The 23,789-nt window shown below is 50.9% G+C and overlaps 1 protein-coding gene across 1 annotated transcript in view; it reads right to left on the bottom strand.

Moving 5' to 3' along the window:
• ATG14 (autophagy related 14) overlaps positions 1-23,789 on the bottom strand; it is a 62,262-nt gene that overhangs the window by 32,167 nt on the left and 6,306 nt on the right. Inside the window, exons 3-5 of the mRNA XM_075329698.1 lie at positions 15,061-15,123; positions 12,762-12,804; positions 3,612-3,693 (exon numbers count right to left, since the gene is read on the bottom strand). Coding sequence (XP_075185813.1) covers positions 3,612-3,693; positions 12,762-12,804; positions 15,061-15,123 — 188 coding nt within the window. The remainder of the gene's footprint in view (positions 1-3,611; positions 3,694-12,761; positions 12,805-15,060; positions 15,124-23,789) is intronic.

Genomic DNA, 23,789 nt, shown 5'->3' with positions numbered 1-23,789 from the left:
ACCCTGAGAGTGCAGGACTGTGACTACTGCTGCCCTGACCTTGGCGAAGACCAGTTGGACTGTCGCTAGCCGGAAGGTAGAGCTACGAACAGAAGGTGTTCGTCTCCTATAACGAAGCGTAGAAACGCTAGTGCTCTGGATCAATCGGCACGTGTGGATAAGCATCCTTGATGCCTAATGATGCTAGGAAATATCCTTGGGACCTTGAGGCGATGACATGGCGGAGGGATTCCATCCGGAACCGCCTGGTGTCCACGAGCTTGCTGAGCATTTTTAGATCCAGAACGGGACGGAACGGCCCGTTGTTATAGGTACCGCAAAGAATTTGGGGTAAAAACCGTGACCTTGTTCCTGAAGAGGAACGGGGGTCATCACTCTTTCTGCCTATAGAGTGCACCCTGTTTGCAGAAGAGCAGCGGCCCGGCCGGGAGGTGGAGAAATTCTGAAGAATCGAGTTGGAGGACGAGAAGTGAGCTCTATCCTGTACCCGTGAGACAGAATGTCTCACACTCAATGGTCATTGACCTATGGCAGCTAAATATCGCCAAGGCGGGAGAGCCTGCTACCGACCGAGGCCGCAAGTCATGAGGAAGCCGCCTTGGAAGCGGGTTTTCAGACTGTCGCTTTTTTGGGCGAGACTGAGCCCGCTAAGAATCTTAGCTCCTCTGATCCTTTTGAGTCCACATTGGACGAGGAAAAATGGGACCTGCCCGAGCCTCGAAAAGGCCGAAAACCCCGACTGCCTCTTGCTCTGTTGGGGTTTGTTGTGTCCGGGCTGAGGAAAGGATGAATCCTTACCCCTGGACTGTTTAATGGTTACATCCAACGCTCACCAAACAGTCGGTCAGCAGAAAAAGGCAACTGGTTAGGCAACCTTTTTTGGAAGCAGAATCTGCCTTCCATTCACTTAACGAGCAGACCAGGCTCTGCTTAAAAACACGGAGTAGCGGAGGCTACCGCCGCACGGTTCGCAGAGTCCAGGACAACCTGAATCGCGTAAGAAGCAAATGCAGACATTTGAGAGGTTAAGGATGCCACCTGCGGCACAGATGTACGTGTAACCGTGTCAATCTGTGTAAGACAAGCTGAAATAGCTTGGAGTGCCCCAAGGGAGAGAATGCCGGAGCCAACGGTGCGCCGACAGCCTCATAGATGGCTTTCAACCAGAGATCCATCTGTCTGTCAGTGGCATCTTTGAGTTTGCAGTTCCATCTCCCACTGCAACTATGGATCTAGCTACAAGCCTGGAGATTGGAGGATGCCGCTCGGGACATTGGGTCCAGTCCTTGACCAAGTCAGGGGACAGGGATAACGTGTATCCTAAGCCGTTTGGAGAAGCGCATATCTGGATAAGCGTGGTGTTCCTGGACTGCCTCTCTGAAGGCAGAGTGGTCCAGAAAAATACGTGAAGCTGACTCCTCCACTGGAGGAGCTGTGAGAAATAACCCACATTCTATAGATGGACGCTATAAGATTATTTACTATGGCGTCACAATCAGGTGTATCCAGATTGAGAGCGGTCTCAGGATCAGAATCCTGAGCCGCTACTTCCGCCTCATTACACAGCGAGTCCTTCTGTTAGGACCCTGATGAAACCGAGGCCGCTCATAGCGAGCCCACTTAGGCTGTCTGGGACTGACGTCCGTGCAGAGCCGTGACTCTGGGATGCGTGTGACATTCCCGGAGCTGTTAGTTATTCACACTGAGGGGGGCCATGGATCAATGATTCAACAGTGCCCATATTGTGAGAGACATGTCCGGACTGCTAGGCTTCTAGTATCATAGCCATAGTCTCAGAAAAACTGTCAGTAAATACTGCAGACACCGTCCTCATCCCCTGGCCATTAGTGCATACAATGGGAGTCTATGTAACCTGCCGGCCGTATAGCCGTACATGCTGTACCAGCTGTATAGAAAAACATGTGGTTCTGCACCTTTGTTTTACACAGAGAATATGCTGATAACTCCTCCGCATAATCCAGGAGGGTATATACAACGTGCGACCAAACAGTGCAATGTATATAGTACAAGCATATCTATAAGTGCACTTCTGCACTAGTGGGGTTAGCACCACAGGTGCTGCTTAACGCCTGTTACAGCGATTGTGTGACTATCAGAATGCCAGGGTCTTCCACACTTGTCTCTGTATCGTACAGAAACTGACACTAATGGCTGCCGGCGTCCTTGTAGAGAAGGAAGCCGTGGGCGTGCCTGAGAAAGTGCGGGAATCCGGATTCACAGTGCACACAGTGAGAGGGGTGGAGTATGCAAAACATACTCCAGCTCTCAGCGCTGCTCTATGCAGCGTCACGCCCCTACCCTGACTGTCAGGGCTGTGGGCGGTAACGAAGGGAGACTAGGCCCAGAAGCCGGGGACTCGAGTTAACAGCGCGGCCGCCGTAAAAGCGCGGGCCGCGCTGAAGTCCCCGGCGCACCACAAGTGCCAGCCGCGCCGCTGCCAGCGGCCGGCGCGACCGATTCCTGGAAGTGGCCAGCGTCCCGCCCCTCTCCTGACTGGCAGGTCTGGGGGCGGGAACGAACGGAAGCAGGCCGCAAAAGCCGGGGACTCTAGTTATCAGCGCGGCCGCCGTAAAAGCGCAGGCCGCGCTGAAGTCCCCGGCGCACTACAAGTGCCAGCCGCGCCGCAGTCCCAGCGGCCGGCGCGACCAATTCCCATAAGTGAGCCTGCTTCAGCGAAGCTGAATGAGGCCATGGCACAGGCGCCGCAGCGCTGATGTCCCCCGGCGCACTACAACACCCAGCATGCTGCGGTGTGAGCGCCAAATGCACGGGGACACAGAGTACCTTGAGGAAGCAGGGCCATGTCCCTGATGTACTCCGCTCCATCCAGCATCTTCTCCAGGGGCTGTAGATGGAGCACGGTCTCAGTGCCTGGAGACCGGTAAATCCCACTTCACCCAGAGCCCTGTAAAAAGGGATGGGGAAGGAATCAGCATGTGGGCTCCTGCCGCCGTACCCGCAATGGGTACCTCAACCTTACAAACACCTCCGACATACAGTGGGGTGAGAAGGGAGCATGCTGGGGACACTATATGTGTCCTCTTTTCTTCCATCCGACATAGTCAGCAGCTGCTGCTGACTAAAAAGTGGAGCTATGCGTGGATGTGTTGCCTCCTTCGCACAAAGCACAAAACTGGTGAGCCAGTGATCCCACTGGGGGTGTATAGCCAGAAGGGGAGGGGCCTTACACTTTTAAGTGTAATACTTTGTGTGGCCTCCAGAGGCAATAGCTATACACCCAATTGTCTGGGTCTCCCAATGGAGCGACAAAGAAATGTCTATTGTGAGATGACCCCTTTAACGTCAGATCTACGAGGGTCCGGCTCTCATCACCCCACGCTGATCAGCATGTTTAATGGGCTGCAGTGCTTGTTATAAAGCTTATAATATGTTATCTAAATTGTAGGTACAGTGTAGTGGAGCGTGGAAAGTCCATCAATATTCTCATCCTTGAATACCTTATGTGTATTAAGGATTTGGGAAGGAGGACGGGGGCAGGGGGGGGGGGGGGGGGGGGGGGCGGAGTGTTGACATTATGGACTAAAGAGCTTCATTAGGGATGATTTGATGGAGCGCAGAAACCCACTTACTCTTGGTCATCTCCTCTTTCCCGTTCCATATGCTTTGCTTCAGCTGCTCAATCCTCATCTTGCAGGACATGATCTTCCATTTCTGAAAGAGAAGGATCTCCAGTCACAATAATCAAGGCGTGCACCACAGATAGATATGATATGATATAGATATATATATATAATTTATATCACACACACACATCCAGTTACCCAACAATCAGTATGCAACCGCTGGCATTACAAATCCCCGAAAGATCCAATGTGGCTACAGGGCACTCGCAAACTGTGAGAATGCTTCAAAACGTCTAGGTCATTACTATTGACCATGACATTAAAAACGAATCAGTCACCAGTTTTTTGCCACCTAATCTGAGAGCAGCATAACGTAAGAGCAGAGATCCTGATTCCAGCAATGTGTCACTTACTGGGCTGCTTAGTGTAGCTTTGATAAAATCACTGATTAATCAGCAGTAGATCATCATTACAGGACTACCTGGTGTGCTGCAGGTAGTCCAGCATATTCATGAGCTTTGTATAACTGCTAGATCTGCAGCAGAAAAAAAAGCGAATTTTGTTACTTACCGTAAATTCTTTTTCTTACAGTTCCGTATTGGGAGACCCAGACCATGGGTGTATAGCTTCTGCCTCCGGAGGACACACAAAGTACTACACTTAAAACTGTAGCTCCTCCCTCTGAGCTTATACACCCCCTGGTAGCCAGTCCTAGCCAGTTTAGTGCAAAAGCTGAAGGAGAATAGCCACCCACAAGTATAACCAAGTAAGAACCGGAACAACCGGAGACTCTGTCCACGACAACAGCCGGTGATAACACACGGAACAAGAAAATTGCCAACAGGCAACAGGGAGGGTGCTGGGTCTCCCAATACGAAACTATAAGAAAAAGAATTTACGGTAAGTAACAAAATTCTCTATTTCTTTATCGTTCCTTTGGGAGACCCAGACATTGGGACGTTCCAAAGCAGTCCATGGGTGGGAATAAACAGAAAAAAAACTAAGAAGTAGGCAGAGCCTAACTTCACAAGTGGGCGACAGCCGCCTGAAGGATGCGTCTGTCCAAGCTCGCATCTGCCGAAGCATGAGCATGCACTTGGTAGTGCTTTGAGAAGGTATGCAGGCTAGTCCAAGTGGCAGCCTGACAGACTTGTTGAGCCGTAGCCTGGTGCCTAAAAGCCCAAGAGGCACCGACAGCTCTGGTCGAGTGTGCTTTGATCCCCGGCGGGGGAGGCACCTGAGTACTCTGGTAGGCGTCCGAAATGGTCGACCTAATCCAACGGGCCAAGGTCGGCTTAGAAGCAGAGAGGCCCTTACGCTGACCAGTGGTTAGCACAAAAAGAGAGGTGCACCGCCTAAGCGCAGCGGTGCGAGACACATAAATCCGGAGAGCACGCACCAGATCTAGAGTATGCAGTGCTTTTTCAAAGCGATGAACAGGGGCCGGACAGAAGGAAGGTAAGGTAATGTCCTGGTTAAGGTGGAAAGGAGAAACCACCTTAGGAAGAAAGTCCGGGGTTGGACGGAGAACTACCTTGTCTTGGTGAAAAAACAAAAAAAGGTGACTCCGAGGAGAGCGTAGCCAAATCAGAGACTCTCCTGAGAGAAGTTATGGCAACTAGAAAGGCCACCTTTTGAGAAAGACGATACAAAGAAACCTCCCTAAGGGGCTCGAAAGGGGGTTTCTGCAATACCGTGAGGACCAAGTTAAGGTCCCAGGGATCCAAGGGCCGCCGATAAGGCGGAATGATGTGAGACGCACCTTGCATGAAGGTGCGGACCTGAGCCAGCCGGGCGAGACGCCGCTGGAACAGTACTGATAGAGCTGAGACTGGTCCCTTGAGAGAGTTGAGGGACAGTCCTAGCTCCAGACCGGACTGTAAAAAAGACAGAAGGGTCGGCAACGAAAATGGCCAAGGAGAATGGCCGGAAGAGCGACACCAGGACATGAAAATTTTCCAAGTCCTGTGATAGATCTTGGCGGAGGAAGACTTACGGGCCCGAGTCATAGTGGAGATGACTTCAGGGGGGATACCAGAAGCCGTCAAGATCCAGGACTCAAAAGCCACGCCGTCAATCCGAGAGCCGCAGAATTCTGGCGGAAAAACGGACCTTGTGAGAGAAGGTCTGGACGGTCCGGAAGATGCCACGGCACCTCTACGGACAGATGGAGCAGGTCTGGATACCAAGCTCGCCTGGGCCAGTCCGGAGCAATGAGGATGACTCGACGGCCCTCCATTCTGATCTTGCGCAGGACTCTGGGCAAGAGAGCTAGAGGGGGAAACACGTAGGACAGACGAAACTGGGACCAGTCTTTAACCAGAGCGTCCGCGGCGAAGGCCTGAGGATCGTGGGAGCGAGCCACGTAAACCGGAACCTTGTTGTTGTGACGGGATGCCATTAGGTCCACGTCCGGAGTGCCCCACTTGCGGCAGATTGACTGAAACACTGCCGGGTGCAGGGACCACTCGCCACCGTCCACGGATTGACGGCTGAGATAATCTGCCTCCCAGTTTTCTACGCCAGGGATGTGGACTGCGGATATGGTGGACTTGGAGTCCTCCGCCCATTGAAGAATGCGTTGGACCTCCAACATTGCCAGGCGGCTGCGTGTCCCGCCTTGGTGATTGATGTAGGCAACCGCTGTCGCGTTGTCCGACTGGACTCGAATGTGCCTGCCCGCCAACAGGTGGTGAAAGGCTAGGAGAGCTAGAAGCACAGCTCTGGTTTCCAGCCCATTGATTGAAAGGGCTGACTCGGACGGAGTCCAAGTGCCCTGAGCTCTGTGGTGGAGATGTACCGCTCCCCAGCCGGAAAGGCTGGCATCCGTGGTGAGAATCACCCAGGACGGAGTCAGGAAGGAGCGCCCTTGGGACAGGGAGAGGGGTCGAAGCCACCACTGAAGAGAGCTCCTGGTCCGTGACGACAGAGCCACTAACCTCTGTAAGGAGGAAGGCCGCTTGTCCCAACAGCGGAGAATGTCCAGCTGCAGAGGACGCAGATGGAACTGGGCAAAGGGAACCGCCTCCATGGAGGCCACCATTTGACCCAGCACCTGCATCAGGTGCCTGAGGGAATAACGGTGGGGCCTCAGGAGAGAGCGCACCGCTAGCCGGAGAGACTGCTGTTTGATTAAGGGCAACTTCACAAGTGCCGGCAAAGTCTCGAACTGCATCCCTAGGTACGTGAGACTCTGGGTCGGAGTCAGAGTGGATTTGGGAAGATTGACAATCCACCCGAATTGGGCTAGGGTGGCGAGAGTGAGCGAAACACTCCGCTGACAGTCTGCGCTGGATGGACCCTTGACCAGAAGGTCGTCCAGATAAGGAAGCACTGCTAACCCCTGGAGGTGCAGGACCGCAATCACTGCCGCCATGACCTTGGTGAATACCCGAGGGGCCGTGGCTAACCCGAAGAAGAGAGCCACGAACTGGAAATGATCCTCTCCTATCGCAAAACGTAACCAACGCTGATGTGACACTGCGATTGGCACATGTAGATAGGCATCTCTGATGTCGATGGACGCCAGGAACTCCCCTTGGGTCATAGAGGCAATGACTGATCGCAGAGACTCCATGCGAAAATGCCGCACCCGGACATGCTTGTTGAGAAGCTTGAGATCCAGGATGGGCCGGAAGGTACCGTCCTTTTTTGGAACTAGGAAGAGATTTGGAGTAAAAACCTCTGAACCGTTCCTGAGCGGGAACTGGGACAATCACTCCGTTTGCCTGCAAGGACGCCACGGCCTGCGAGAAGGCGGCGGCCTTGGAGCAGGGGGGAGTTGAGAGAAAAAATCTGTTTGGAGGGCTGGAAGAGAATTCTATCCTGTAGCCGTGAGATATGATGTCTCTCACCCACTGATCGGAGACTTGCTTTAACCAAGCGTCGCCAAAGTGGGAGAGCCTGCCACCGACTAAGGACGTGGCTGGAGCGGACGCGCTTTTGGGCGCCAGTTGGATTTCTGATCCTTGGCTGAGTTAGCGGACGAGGCGGAAGGCTTAGAGGATGACCAGTTGGAGGAACGAAAGGAACAAAACCTCGATTGATTCCTACCCTGGGCGGGTTTCCTGGTCTTGGTTTGTGGCATGGAAGTACTCTTCCCGCCAGTAGCTTCTTTAATGATTTCATCCAGCTGTTCACCAAACAGCCGTGAACCAGCAAAAGGGAGCCCAGCAAGAAACTTCTTGGAAGAAGCATCTGCCTTCCACTCTCGAAGCCACAAAATCCTGCGGATAACAAGGGAATTAGCTGAAGCCACCGCAGTGCGGTGAGCAGCCTCTAGCATGGCAGACATGGCATAAGATGAAAAAGCTGAAGCCTGAGAAGTTAAGGTAACCATCTCAGGCATAGATTCCTTGGTGAGGGAATGCATCTCCTCTAGAGAAGCAGAGATGGCTTTGAGAGCCCACACTGCTGCAAAAGTCGGGGAAAACGCGGCCCCCGCAGCTTCATACACAGATTTGGCCAGAAGGTCAATCTGACGGTCAGTGGAATCCTTAAGTGAGGTGCCGTCAGCCACCGACACAACGGTCCGGGCTGAGAGCCTAGACACCGGGGGGTCTACCTTTGGGGAGTGAGACCACTCCTTGACCACCTCAGGTGAAAATGGAAACCGGTCATCAGAACCACGCTTTGGAAAGCGTTTGTCAGGGCAGGCCCTGGGTTTGGTCACAGCGGTCTGAAAACTGGAGTGGTTAAAGAACACACTCTTCACTCTCTTAGGCGAGGTAAACTGATGTTTTTCTGCCAAAGAGAGTTGCTCCTCTGACACTGGCGGATTGAGATCCAGCACAGAATTAATAGAAGCAATCAAATCACTAAGGTCTGCGTCACCATCAGAGAAATCGATGGGATACATAGCCTCCGAGCCCCCAGTGAGGGCATCCTCCTCATCTGAGAGTCAGCTCTTGAGACAGAGCCGTGGGATGGGGAGGGGGAGGAAACCCTGCGCCTTCTCTTAGAATGACGGGGTCTGGGATCAGATGATGAATCCTCCGTGAGCTCTGATGGACGGAGGTCAGAGGATAGGAGTTCTCTGTCAAGAGTATTAGAGGCACCCTGTGAGGGGGGCTGATGCATATTCAAAGTCCTGTACAAAAGTCCCATGGACTCAGCAAATGACTGGGATATGGACCTAGAAAAGGACTCTACCCAGGCCGGGGGTTCAATCACAGGTGCAGCAGCAGCCTGAGAGACCACTGGGGGTGAGACTCCAGGCTGTGGCACCACCAAGTTAGAGCAACCATCACAGTGTGGATAAATGCTCGGCTCAGGCAGCAGGAGCTTACATGCAGTGCATGTAGAATAAAGCTTTGGAGCCTTGCTCCTTGTGTGAGACATGCTGCTGGTATACAGAGGTCCACAACCGGAGACCGGCTGTGGCTTACCAGACCGCTGAGCGCGGTGTTGTGTGCCCTCCAGATCCCGAAGCCCGGTCCCCCAGTCGCAGCACCTCAGCAGAGATGCAGAATGCAGGATGTCCCAGAGCAGAGTGAACTCTGCCTGAGAAATGACTAGGGGGCGTTCCTATAAAAGAGCGGGAACTGGAGGGCTATAGAGACCTGCAGGGAAGGAGGGACGCCCCAGCAGTGGGGAGTGTCCCTCCCCTGTGTAGAACGGCCGCCGGGAGGAGCCAAACCTGTCCCTCTGCATGAGTGACATGCGAGGGCAGGAAAATTAAACTAGGCCTCCGGCGAAGCCGGGGCCTAAATTTAAGCGGCGAGGCCGACAAGCAGGCACCATCGGCGCGGTTCTCAGGCAAAAGCTAGAGAATCCGCCGGAAAAGTTAAAACAATCACATACAGCATACTCTCCCCTTACAATAAAGAACCGGGACCCCCAACATAAACGTCTCAGGTACTTAGCTGCTGAGACGCAGGGCCATGTCCCTGGGGATGAGTGCTCCGGTCCAACAGAATCCTCAAGGGGCTGTGGATGGAGACCGGACTCCTGCCAGGCATGGAGACCGTGCTGGCTCCCACTTCAAGCCAGAGCCCAGAAGGGATGGTGAAGGAGCGCGGCATGTAAGGCTGCAGCCTTGTAAATCAACCTTAACAACACCGCCGACACAGTGGGGTGAGAAGGGACATGCCGGGAGTCCAGACATGGACCCGCTTTTCTTCAAACTCTTTCCAAAAGTCAAACAAATCAGATGAGAATGCATGTGTGGATGTATGACCTCCTGACACAAAGCAATAAACTGGCTAGGACTGGCTACCAGGGGGTGTATAAGCTCAGAGGGAGGAGCTACACTTTTAAGTGTAGTACTTTGTGTGTCCTCCGGAGGCAGAAGCTAAACACCCATGGTGTGGGTCTCCCAAAAAAACGATAAAGAAAAAAAAAATATTGATTTTATCAAAATGGCAGCAAACAGCTCAGTAGGTGACACATCGCTGGAATCAGGGTCTCTGTCTGTAAGAATGAGGGGAGCAAAAACCTGGTGACAGATTTCCTTTAAGTTTCTGCATTTATAATAGAAAACATGATGCCGTGCCCAAACCCTTGACCAAAGGGTGCCATGCATACCTTAAGGTTTCCACTGGCAACTATACAGTCAGCACTGATTAGATGGGAAGGGGGGGGGGGGGTCAGGGGAGAAGGCATAGACTCCCCCTATCCCCCCCTCATTGACAATAGGAAATGTTAACACCCATTAGGCTGTGTGCACACGTTGCGTTTTTTTTACCGCGGAAACGCTGCGTTTAGAACCGCAGCTATTCAGTGGCAAATTACATGCGTTCAGCTTTCCCAGCAAAGTGTATGAGAAAGCCGAAAAATCAGTGCACACGCTGCGTTTCTAAACGCAGCGTTTTGGATGCCAAAAATCGGTGCGGAAAGAAAAGCAGCATGTCACTTCTTTTGTGCGGTGTGGCTGCGTTCTCTCCCCCATTGAATCAATGATGTGGGTCAGAACGCAGCTACACCGCAGTGAGCTGCTTTTTTGTTGCGGTCCGCGGGCTTTGTCGGCACGCCAGAACGCAGGCATTTACCTGGAAGTGAGGTCAAGAGGTTTCCTGTTGACCTCATTTCCTGGCAAAGTCCTGGAAAGCCCCCGGTGTCGCCAAAGTGCCCACCCCGACCCCCGACCCCCATCCCGAAAATCTAACATGGCCGCGCGCACAGTAGCGCACCGGCCGCCCTGCTCCTATGATTTCTGTCGCATGTGCCTTGAGACATGCGACAGAAAAATGCCCCCCAGGCCCTGCCAGGTCACCCCCTATTCCCCCCGGTATTCCCCCTTACCTGTCCGGTCGCAGCGCTGATCCCCCGCGGCCCCCCCTCATCCTTCACAGCAGACGCCGGTCAGTGCGGTCACATGTGCAGAGCAGCTGACAGCCAGCAATGTGTTCAGAGAGCTGTGCTGGCTGCTCGCACTCTGCAGCTGTGACCCAGGGAGAGTGGGTGCAGATTTTTGGCACCCCACTCTCCTCAAATGGAGGGTCTGCCCTCCTAGAAAATGGGGGCTACGTTCCCTGAACATGCCCCCATATTCTAGAAGGTCCAGAGCCGACGTGGGACGTCCAAATGGATTTCTGCGGACCAATTTTTTTCAAATTTTTTGATTAGATTGATGAACGAGGGTATGATTTGGGAGTGTTTTTTCTAATAAAAAAATTTTTTGTCATTTTTTTTTGCTTTTGTTTACTGTAATTAGTTATGTCTGGTATCTGATAGACACCGTGACATCACTAATTGCTGGCTGGCTTGATGCCAGGTGACATTACACATCTGGTGTCAACCCCATTTATTACCCCGTTTTGCCAACGCACCAGGCGGGGATGAGTTGGGGCGAAGCGCCAGGATTGGCGCATCTAATGCATGCGCCACTTCTGGGGCGGCTGCGGCCTGCTATTTTTAGGTTTGGAAGAGTCCAATAACCATGGCTCTTCCCCACCCTGAGAATACCAGACCCCAGCTGTCAGCTTCACCTAGGGCTGATGATCTAATTTGGGGGGACCCGGCTGATGATCTAATTTGGGGGGACCCCACGTTATTTTTTTTAATTCTTTATTTATAAATAAAAAAAAAAAAGCCTGGGGAGCCCTCCAAATTGATCACCAGACAAGATGAAGCTGCCAGCTGTGGTTTGCAAGCTACAGCTGTCTGCTTTACCCTGACTGGCTATCAAAAATAGGGGGGACCCCACGCCATTTTTTTCATTGTTTTTTTTGGATAAATACTAAGCTAGGCACCCTTTAGTGCCACATGAAAGGTACTAAAGGTGCCAGCTTAGAATATGCAGGCGGGGGTGGGACATTATATATATTTGACATCCATTCATCCATTGACGCTTTTTTGGCTGTGTGCCCACAATCTGGTTTTGCAGTGGTTTGGGCGCTGAGTATTTTCCCTGCGTCCATAACGCTGCGTTGTGCAGTAGAAGCACAGTGGAAGGATTTTTGGAGATCCCATGCCCACTGTGCTTATTATCTCCGCAGCATAAACCGACCTGTGGCGTGGCTTCCCGAGCCTCAGCATGTCAATTTATGCTGCGGAGACATGAGTGTTCTCTGCAGGTAGAATAGAGCTCCACAGCAGCCTGAACCCAAATCGTGGGCATGGGCAGCTGCGTTCTCCCGTGGACAACACTCACATCTCTGCAGGAAGGCTGACACTGTGTACTGGACGCCGTGTCGCTGGATCACGGCCACATAGCCTAAAAGTGAGAATATTGTTGCTACAGCAACATTTTGGGTGAAGTAGCTGTGGATTCAAAATGCTTAATATACTCCTGAATCAAATCCTTGAGGGGTGCAGATTCCAAAATGGGGTCACTTGTGGGGGTTTTCTGACGTATAGGTACCCAAGGAGCCCTGCTAATGTGACATGGTGCGCAAAGTTTATTTCAACTTTTCCAAAATTCAAATGGTGCTCCTTCCATTCCAAGCCCTCCCATTAATCCAAACAGAATGTGGAGAAGGAAATGACATCACAGGTTTTTTTTCCCCAAAGGTCTGTGTTCAACCAACTTTATTAACACTGACAAGTCTTAAAAAAACGCATCTAAAAAAAACGCATGAAAAACGCATGAGTTTGATGCGTTTTTCTCAAAAAGCATTGTTTACAGTTCTCCCCTCTGCCAGAGGGTGCGTTTTTTTCCAGGAGGGATAATAGAGTTTTAAAAAAGTGGATATGTCAGGAGGGCGGCTTACTTACCAGCTTATCTGCGGCCAGCTTACCCTCTATGACAGAGGCTACCCTAAAAATAAGAAAAATTACATGAAGGTATGCAAGAACCACATGTTATTGTCACTAGGTACAAATAATGTCACTATGTCTCTGATTTTGCAGAGAAAAAAAAACAAACAAAACATATGTGAATAACAATGTTTGAAATGAACACCCGGGTCCAAAAAGGAAAATCATCCAGTGTATTGTGCCACTGACCATGGACTAGGACAGCACACGAGCCAAAACTATGTGAGGAGGGGGCGTCCGTGGATCGGCTGCACATCACGAGACTTGGTGCCCATGTGGTTGTAGATTCACTACTTGTCCTTCTTGGATCTGTTTTGCTACTTTCTAACCACTGAATGCCAGTCTAGACAGCATAAATTTGGCCCTCTTGGGCGCACCTTTGGGGGACACTGTAACCATGGGACAAGGATCCATGGGTTATATGCTGCCATCTGGAGGCGGACAATAAGAATACACCTTAGAAAACAAAGTCGGCTACTCCCCACTAACCTACACATGGGTCTGTGAACACCCAGCTATTTAGTTTCAAGCCTATTTTTGCCTATGAGGCTTTCCTGCAGAGGTTAAGGGCGCGCTCACACATCTGGCTTTTCGCCGGTTTGACGGATTCGGCGCACGCCAGTACAGTATGATACAGTACAGTGGCAGCGCCGCAACTTCCAGGTCACATGCTCCGGTCACATGACAGCATGTGAACGGTGCTTGTTGCGCTGCCACTCTACTGTATACACTGTTCTGGCGTGCGCCGCATCCGTCAAACTGGTGAAAAGCCGGATGTGTGAGCGCGCCCTAACCTGAACGATGAGTATTCTTCCTTCTGAAATGCTGGAACTCATTTTCCCTTCCCAGAAACGGTTTTAAGACATCCCATTGTTCCTGTGTCCGCCACACAAAGTGTCTGGGGGTTAAAAAAAAAAAAAAAAAAAAAAAGTACTCGCCATTAAAAACCCTTTCTTGCAGCCTTCATTGGGGGATAAAGCACTCTCCCTGATTGGGGACGTCTTGCTTTTGCTCTTCATGTCAGCCTCCACATGGCAGCATATAACCCATGGTTTCTGTGTCCCCATTAAAGGCTATGAAAAACATTTTATGGAGAGTACCAAAAATCCTCATTTTGCCAAGGTTTGCTGCTGAAGTATAGCTTATTCCCCGACAGGAGCCATTGTAACCCAAAAATTCATGCTACCTGTGGTGTTCATGTTATGGCTGTATCTGTGTAGATCAGGCATCTGCCCTCCTGCCCATCCCAGGCAGTCAGGCTCGGGAGGGTTCATGGTTCGGCTTACATTGAGCGCTCCTGCCAGTCTAAAGGCCCCGTCACACTAAACAACATCGCTAGCAACATCGCTGGTAACGAACAACTTTTGTGACGTTGCTAGCGATGTTGCTGTGTGTGACATCCAGCAACAACCTGGCCCCTGCTGTGAGGTCGTTGGTTGTTGCTGAATGTCCTGGGCCATTTTTTAGTTGTTGCTGTCCCGCTGTGAAGCACAGATCGCTGTGTGTGACAGCGAGACAGCAACAACTAAATGTGCAGGCAGCAGGAGCCGGCTTCTGCTGAGGCTGGTAACTAATGTAAACATCGGGTAACCAAGAAGCCCTGTCCTTGGTTACCCAATATTTACCTTTGATACCAGCCTCCGCCGCTCTCACTGTCAGTGCCGGCTCCTGCTCTGTGCACATGTAGCTGCAGGACACATCGGGTTAATTAACCCGATGTGTGCTGCAGCCAGGAGAGCAAGGAGCCAGCGCTAAGCAGTGTGCGCTGCTCCCTGCTCTGTGCACATGTAGCTGCAGCACACATCAGGTAATTAACCCGATGTGTGCTGTACTAGGAGAGCAGGGAGCCAGCGCTCAGTGTGCGCTGCTCCCTGCTCTCTGCACGTATGGCTGGTCACTGGTTGCTGGAGAGCTCACCAGCAACTTGTGTAGCGACGCTCCAGCGATCCCTGCCAGGTCAGGTTGCTGGTGGGATCGCTGGAGCGTCAAAGTGTGACATCTCACCAGCAACCTCCTAGCAACTTACCAGCGATCCCTATCGTTGTTGGGATCGCTGGTAAGTTGCTTAGTGTGACTGGACCTTTAGTTGCCGTATGGCACGAAATGAGCCGATCGTGTCAATTCTTGTCCCAAACAACAATCCTCCATATGAAAAGCTGACGGATCAGAGGACTACCACCCTCAGCAGGAATGTTAATAGCTCCACTTTTCGGTCATTATCTAAAGTACAATGTTTTTTATGTGAAGATCCACTTACTGTTTCTGGAAATCCAGCTGTGTTTCCCTTAAGCGGTTTAATCTCTCCCTTTTGTCTGCAAACCTGAAGATAAAAAAAAGGGGCTACTTTTTTTTAAAAGAAAATATAATAAATTAAAAAAAAAAAAATTATATATACTGTATAATCTCTTCATACATACACACATACATACTATTTAATTTACTATATATTATATTAATTAAATGAGAAATTATATACTCTTACGTAATATTTGATATTTTTTATATATATTGTATATATTAAAAATATAAAATTATATTTTTTTAATAATATACAATTTATTAATTTAAAAATATAGTTTTATCTAATTCATTATTTTGTATGTAAAAAAAAAAATTAAATATATATTTGTGTGTATAATTATATATATATATATATATATATATATATATATATATATATATATATATATATATATATATATATTATACACACATAAATATATATTTAATTTTTTTTTTTACATACAAAATAATGAATTAGATAAAACTATATTTTTAAATTAATAAATTGTATATTAAAAAAAATATAATTTTATATTTTTAATATATACGATATATATATAAAAAATATCAAATATTACGTAAAAGTATATAATTTCTCATTTAGTAAATAGTAATAAATTATATATTATATATACACACACACACACACACACACACACAGCATTTACTGTGCAGCCGTGATTAATGGATCTAAGAAATCTTCACTGATTAAGGAAAATCTCTTACGATTGCCACAGATATTACCTCTCAAGTGAGCAAATATGGAGATAATCAGGGGCTAAGCACCCCTGATGCTGCTCTTCCCATTGAAAATACATTCTGAATAGTGGTACCTTGTCAGACTGCAGACATAACATTTTTTGGGTGGGCTTTACTCCCCTATGCCCAAGTGAGACACACCAAGCAACCCACAAACCAATGAACAGTCGCATCACAATGTGGATCGGGAGTGAGAAGAGAAGTCAGGGCGTACCAGATTATTAAAAAGGGGTTGTGGAGACTTATTTAATGCATGTAGTTTGGACTATAATATGTTTTTTATAACAGTCTCATTAAAAACGTTGCACTGTGTGTGTTTTACAGGCTGTGTGACCGTTCAGCTTTGATGTGATCTGTGGTCATAAATCAGCTAAGAGGAGATAAAAAAAAAAATACGGAGGGATAAAAGTTACAAACTTATTTTCAGACAGTCACAGCGAGCTCACTGACAGATTCTCAGTGAACTCATTCTGAAGCCAGCCATATAGACTGTAGAACACAGATGTTATGAAAGCCAAATCACTACAACATTTTTAATGAGGTGCAAATGCAAAAATGAGATTCAGTCAGTTACAAGAGTAAAGTAGGGGCATAATAGACCCCCGCCATGTAGAGCAGTGTAGTGAAAGAGCAAGGGACCCTCTCTCCTATTAGGTCAGGTACTGTATTTCAGGAACGAACAAGGAGTTTGCAGAACGATTTATATGTACCATTATCCCCCATAGTTCAAAGGGAAGAGGGGTACACAGTAAATTTAAGCAGCCTCCTCTTACCCTTTCTCACAAGCCACAATCCCCATTAGTAGGGAATAGTGCCCATTATAGTTCCTCCCCTGTTCCACTCTCCTAACACGCCCTCTGCTGGCAGAAGCAGCACAGTGCAGTCTAATCCTGGCAGACTGCTCAGTGACTCTCCTAACACGCCCTCTGCTGGCAGGAGCAGCACAGTGCAGTCTAATCCTGGCAGTCTGCTCCGTGACTCTCCTAACACGCCCTCTGCTGGCAGAAGCAGCACAGTGCAGTCTAATCCTGGCAGTCTGCTCCGTGACTCTCCTAACACGCCCTCTGCTGGCAGAAGCAGCACAGTGCAGTCTAATCCTGGCAGACTGCTCAGTGACTCTCCTAACACGCCCTCTGCTGGCAGAAGCAGCACAGTGCAGTCTAATCCTGGCAGTCTGCTCAGTGACTCTCCTAACACGCCCTCTGCTGGCAGAAGCAGCACAGTGCAGTCTAATCCTGGCAGACTGCTCAGTGACTCTCCTAACACGCCCTCTGCTGGCAGGAGCAGCACAGTGCAGTCTAATCCTGGCAGTCTGCTCCGTGACTCTCCTAACACGCCCTCTGCTGGCAGAAGCAGCACAGTGCAGTCTAATCCTGGCAGACTGCTCAGTGACTCTCCTAACACGCCCTCTGCTGGCAGAAGCAGCACAGTGCAGTCTAATCCTGGCAGACTGCTCAGTGACTCTCCTAACACGCCCTCTGCTGGCAGAAGCAGCACAGTGCAGTCTAATCCTGGCAGTCTGCTCAGTGACTCTCCTAACACGCCCTCTGCTGGCAGGAGCAGCACAGTGCAGTCTAATCCTGGCAGACTGCTCAGTGACTCTCCTAACACGCCCTCTGCTGGCAGGAGCAGCACAGTGCAGTCTAATCCTGGCAGTCTGCTCCGTGACTCTCCTAACACGCCCTCTGCTGGCAGAAGCAGCACAGTGCAGTCTAATCCTGGCAGTCTGCTCCGTGACTCTCCTAACACGCCCTCTGCTGGCAGAAGCAGCACAGTGCAGTCTAATCCTGGCAGTCTGCTCAGTGACTCTCCTAACACGCCCTCTGCTGGCAGAAGCAGCACAGTGCAGTCTAATCCTGGCAGACTGCTCAGTGACTCTCCTAACACGCCCTCTGCTGGCAGGAGCAGCACAGTGCAGTCTAATCCTGGCAGTCTGCTCCGTGACTCTCCTAACACGCCCTCTGCTGGCAGAAGCAGCACAGTGCAGTCTAATCCTGGCAGACTGCTCAGTGACTCTCCTAACACGCCCTCTGCTGGCAGGAGCAGCACAGTGCAGTCTAATCCTGGCAGACTGCTCAGTGACTCTCCTAACACGCCCTCTGCTGGCAGGAGCAGCACAGTGCAGTCTAATCCTGGCAGTCTGCTCCGTGACTCTCCTAACACGCCCTCTGCTGGCAGAAGCAGCACAGTGCAGTCTAATCCTGGCAGTCTGCTCAGTGACTCTCCTAACACGCCCTCTGCTGGCAGAAGCTGCACAGTGCAGTCTAATCCTGGCAGACTGCTCAGTGACTCTCCTAACACGCCCTCTGCTGGCAGAAGCAGCACAGTGCAGTCTAATCCTGGCAGTCTGCTCAGTGACTCTCCTAACACGCCCTCTGCTGGCAGAAGCAGCACAGCGCAGTCTAATCCTGGCAGTCTGCTCAGTGACTCTCCTAACACGCCCTCTGCTGGCAGAAGCTGCACAGTGCAGTCTAATCCTGGCAGTCTGCTCAGTGACTCTCCTAACACGCCCTCTGCTGGCAGAAGCAGCACAGTGCAGTCTAATCCTGGCAGTCTGCTCCGTGACTCTCCTAACACGCCCTCTGCTGGCAGAAGCAGCACAGTGCAGTCTAATCCTGGCAGTCTGCTCAGTGACTCTCCTAACACGCCCTCTGCTGGCAGAAGCAGCACAGTGCAGTCTAATCCTGGTAGTCTGCTCAGTGACTCTCCTAACACGCCCTCTGCTGGCAGAAGCAGCACAGTGCAGTCTAATCCTGGCAGTCTGCTCAGTGACTCTCCTAACACGCCCTCTGCTGGCAGAAGCAGCACAGTGCAGTCTAATCCTGGCAGTCTGCTCAGTGACTCTCCTAACACGCCCTCTGCTGGCAGAAGCAGCACAGTGCAGTCTAATCCTGGCAGTCTGCTCAGTGACTCTCCTAACACGCCCTCTGCTGGCAGAAGCAGCACAGTGCAGTCTAATCCTGGCAGTCTGCTCAGTGACTCTCCTAACACGCCCTCTGCTGGCAGAAGCAGCACAGTGCAGTCTAATCCTGGCAGACTGCTCCGTGACTCTCCTAACACGCCCTCTGCTGGCAGAAGCAGCACAGTGCAGTCTAATCCTGGCAGTCTGCTCAGTGACTCTCCTAACACGCCCTCTGCTGGCAGAAGCTGCACAGTGCAGTCTAATCCTGGCAGACTGCTCAGTGACTCTCCTAACACGCCCTCTGCTGGCAGAAGCAGCACAGTGCAGTCTAATCCTGGCAGTCTGCTCAGTGACTCTCCTAACACGCCCTCTGCTGGCAGAAGCAGCACAGCGCAGTCTAATCCTGGCAGTCTGCTCAGTGACTCTCCTAACACGCCCTCTGCTGGCAGAAGCTGCACAGTGCAGTCTAATCCTGGCAGTCTGCTCAGTGACTCTCCTAACACGCCCTCTGCTGGCAGAAGCAGCACAGTGCAGTCTAATCCTGGCAGTCTGCTCCGTGACTCTCCTAACACGCCCTCTGCTGGCAGAAGCTGCACAGTGCAGTCTAATCCTGGCAGTCTGCTCAGTGACTCTCCTAACACGCCCTCTGCTGGCAGAAGCAGCACAGTGCAGTCTAATCCTGGCAGTCTGCTCCGTGACTCTCCTAACACGCCCTCTGCTGGCAGAAGCAGCACAGTGCAGTCTAATCCTGGCAGTCTGCTCAGTGACTCTCCTAACACGCCCTCTGCTGGCAGGAGCAGCACAGTGCAGTCTAATCCTGGCAGTCTGCTCAGTGACTCTCCTAACACGCCCTCTGCTGGCAGAAGCAGCACAGTGCAGTCTAATCCTGGCAGTCTGCTCAGTGACTCTCCTAACACGCCCTCTGCTGGCAGAAGCAGCACAGTGCAGTCTAATCCTGGCAGTCTGCTCAGTGACTCTCCTAACACGCCCTCTGCTGGCAGAAGCAGCACAGTGCAGTCTAATCCTGGCAGTCTGCTCAGTGACTCTCCTAACACGCCCTCTGCTGGCAGAAGCAGCACAGTGCAGTCTAATCCTGGCAGTCTGCTCAGTGACTCTCCTAACACGCCCTCTGCTGGCAGGAGCAGCACAGTGCAGTCTAATCCTGGCAGTCTGCTCAGTGACTCTCCTAACACGCCCTCTGCTGGCAGAAGCAGCACAGTGCAGTCTAATCCTGGCAGTCTGCTCAGTGACTCTCCTAACACGCCCTCTGCTGGCAGAAGCAGCACAGTGCAGTCTAATCCTGGCAGTCTGCTCAGTGACTCTCCTAACACGCCCTCTGCTGGCAGAAGCAGCACAGTGCAGTCTAATCCTGGCAGTCTGCTCAGTGACTCTCCTAACACGCCCTCTGCTGGCAGAAGCAGCACAGTGCAGTCTAATCCTGGCAGTCTGCTCAGTGACTCTCCTAACACGCCCTCTGCTGGCAGAAGCAGCACAGTGCAGTCTAATCCTGGCAGTCTGCTCAGTGACTCTCCTAACACGCCCTCTGCTGGCAGAAGCAGCACAGTGCAGTCTAATCCTGGCAGTCTGCTCCCTGCTCAGGCGTCAGTGTCTGCTGACAGAGGTGGATGCTGGGGGAGGCACAGGAATCATGTTACCGCTGCTTCTAGCCTGTGAGCACTGCAGTTCTGGAGGTCATCATTTGCAAAAAGATCAGCTGGCAATGCATGTAGTGCAGGCTCCACACAGGGGTGACGGCCGATCCTCCCTATGGGTATATGCATAGACTAGGTCTCCCGTGCTGCAGTCTACAGTCTACAGTCTCTTCTTGCTCAGCTGAAGGTTCTTGGAAACAAGATCTGGGTCGGTGTTTGCTGTAATGGCTGATGTGGGGGCAGGACCGAGTGGATGAGGCGCCAGCACTGACTGCATACATCGGTCCCATCTGCTGGGCAGATAAAGCTCCTCCAGGGCCAGGTACACACTGATAGGGCACAAATCCCATCCTGTGCGGAGGAAATACTAAGGTCATAGAAGTCCTCTAAATCTATATAGCTTTTATTACTAGGAATACATCGGCTGTCCAGGACAGATAGTGATAACATCCTACGCTGGAGTCATCAGTGTCAGATCAGCGGGGTCTGTCAGCTGGAAATACAGTGTACAGAACAGCCCATCTACGTGCCCAGGGAGGGGGCCGCTCCGGGTACAGAGGCTCTACATCCAGCTGACACCATGCATCAGCTAATCAATGGGGGATGTTAGGGTACCGTCACACTAAGCGACGCAACTAGCGATCTGACCTGGCAGGGATCGCTGGAGCGTTGCTACATGGTCGCTGGTGAGCTGTCAATCAGGCAGATCTCCACAGCAATCAGAGATCAGCCACCAGCAACCTGTGTAATGACGCTGTGCTTCGTAACCATGGTACACATCGAGTTACTAAGCAAAGCGCTTTGCTTGGATACCCGATATGTACCATGGTTACCAGCTTACCGCAGGCTGCCAGAAGCCAGCTCCCTGCACATTCAGATTGTTGCTCTCTCACTGTCAAACACAGTGATGTGCGCTTCACAGCGGGAGAGCAATAAGCAAAAAATGAACCAGAGCAGTGTGTAACGATCAGCAATTTCACAGCAGGGGCCAGATCGCTGCTCAGTGTCACACACAGCGAGATCGCTGATGAGGTCACTGCTGCGTCACCAAACCTGTGACTCATAAGCGATCTTGCCATGTTAGAAGTACCCCTTAGGTGGGCATTCACATGCTTATCTGATATGGATAACTATTAGGTCCTTGTCTGCCATAGTCACCCATTGACACCCTTTAGTCACTTCAGTGGCGCTTCCTCACCCCATCTAATGATTTATGTGATAAGCACTGACTATCAGAGTTAGTGCAAATCGACTATTAGGACCCAGTCAAACGACCACTTCAATAATGGCCTCTAGACAGGAGCTGCAAGAACCACCTCTTAGCTGATCACCTCAGTGGCTCTTCCTTGGATTAGCCAGCCTGGGCCAAGGTCATCGTTTGCGGCGTGACACACGTGTTACAGCATGTTGCACCAGGCCCGAGAATACACCAGGTGAGTTGTGTAACAGGGGGAACAGCAGGGTAACAATATGACAGAGGGTACTGGTGCTGGGGGAGCAGGAGCACCTCCTTAGGGCATGTGCCCACAATCAGGACGCGGCAGGTAGTGGCATGCGGGGCCACGAGTCACCTACGCAGGAGGCTGCAGCTGCTCATGCCCACGATCCGGGCTCTGGCAGTTGCGGTCTCTCTCTCCTGGTCTCCCCTGTACACCAATCATGTGCCTAGGCCCTCTGACTAGTGAAGGCCAGCAAGATGCTAGTCTCACCAAGGAAAGTAAGAAACAGGGGAAAGACAACAAATAACACTCCACAGTTTCTCCAGCAGGAACTTCTCAGCTGCATCAACTCTGCTGTCTCCAGAGACAGGCTCTTTCCAAGTGGACAGCATAGGTATGAGCTACAGCCGGCATAGGGAGGAGTGGATACTTCTAGCAGGAGGGAGTGGCAGCAGCTGAGATTACAACTACCTGTTTGATCACTGCAGAATAGAAATTAACCTTAACCCCATCAGTATTGGATGGAATTAAATACGCTCCAACTCAGGGTAAATGATGATCACATCAGGCTGTTGATCACTATTGATAATGTGATGTCGCACCAAGCGGTCTAATCAAAAGAAGAGCCGCAGCTGCCATCCAGTAAGAAGCAGTTGTTACAGCTCCTGTCTGGAGGCCACAGATTAATGATAGACACAGGATCACACTGATCCTGGTACATGAGAAGGTTTAAAGGGAACCTGTCAGCAGAAATTTCGACTAAAACCTAACAGATTCCCCCTCTGCAGCTCCTGGGCTGCATTCTAGAAAGGTCCCTGTTATTATTGTGCCCCCTTTCTGACCCAAAAAAAGAGTTTATATCGAGGTACCTTTTTGGCTTCTGATTCTCTAAATGTGTCACGGGGGCTCACGTCACCTCCTTCCCATCTTGCCCTGAGGCAGGAAATAGATGGGAGGAGCGCGGAGCAGTGACTACACCGATCAGGAGGAGTTCAGCTGCAGCGCGCTTGCGCAGAAAGAAGCAGGCCGAGGGGGAATGCGCGGTCCCGCGATTATGGGCGGTTGCTTGGTAATTAACATCACAGCACCGCCCATAATCTAAATCCTGCGCGCACGTCACCACCGGTGACACTGGGCACAGTGCTCATCCACGAGAGATGAGCACTGGGCATGCGCGGGGATGGCTGGAGCAGTGGGCGGCGTCCAGAAGTATAGAAATCGGCGATGGGGGCGGCATACAGGAACAGGGGGCAGAATAACGGCCATCAGGCAGCCCGCCCCCGTGACACATTTAGAGAATCAGAAGCCAAAAAGGTACCTCGATATAAACTCTTTTTTTGGGTCAGAAAGGGGGCACAATAATAACAGGGACCTTTCTAGAATGCAGCCCAGGAGCTGCAGAGGGGGAATCTGTTAGGTTTTAGTCGAAATTTCTGCTGACAGGTTCCCTTTAATGTACTGGAATTTTGCCCAATTTAAGCCAATGGTTCCACATGTGTGAATCCAGCTTTTCAGATGAACCCCCTACAGAGTCATGAACTGGGGCACAGATACAGATGCACTTAGGCCTAAGAGCAGCTGGATTATAAATGAATGCAATTATGCAGCCAATCATCAATACTAAAAACCAGGAGGCACTCACTGCGAGTGGAACTAAAGTGATTCCGGCAGCTAAATAGGAAAGGGTTCTTTACAGTTAGAGTGGTCAGACTGTGGAATGCCGACCACAAGAGGTAGTAATGGCAGACACTAGAACAGCTTTTATATCAGGGCTGGAGGATTTCCTCAGTACACAAAACATTGTCGCTTATAAATGACTGTGACCAAATGTAGAACTGGTGGAGGAAAGTTCAACTAGATGGACCTAGGTCTTTTTTCAACCCAAGTAACTATGGGGACCAGGACAAACGGGCAATGGTCGGTTTGGATGCGGCTGCAGCGTGTGACCCCG

This window comes from Anomaloglossus baeobatrachus, chromosome 12, assembly GCF_048569485.1.
Source record: "Anomaloglossus baeobatrachus isolate aAnoBae1 chromosome 12, aAnoBae1.hap1, whole genome shotgun sequence".
NCBI classification, from domain to species: Eukaryota; Metazoa; Chordata; class Amphibia; order Anura; family Aromobatidae; genus Anomaloglossus; species Anomaloglossus baeobatrachus.
Note: the sequence above shows the minus strand (reverse complement) of the source record. Positions and strands in the feature narration are given on the sequence as shown.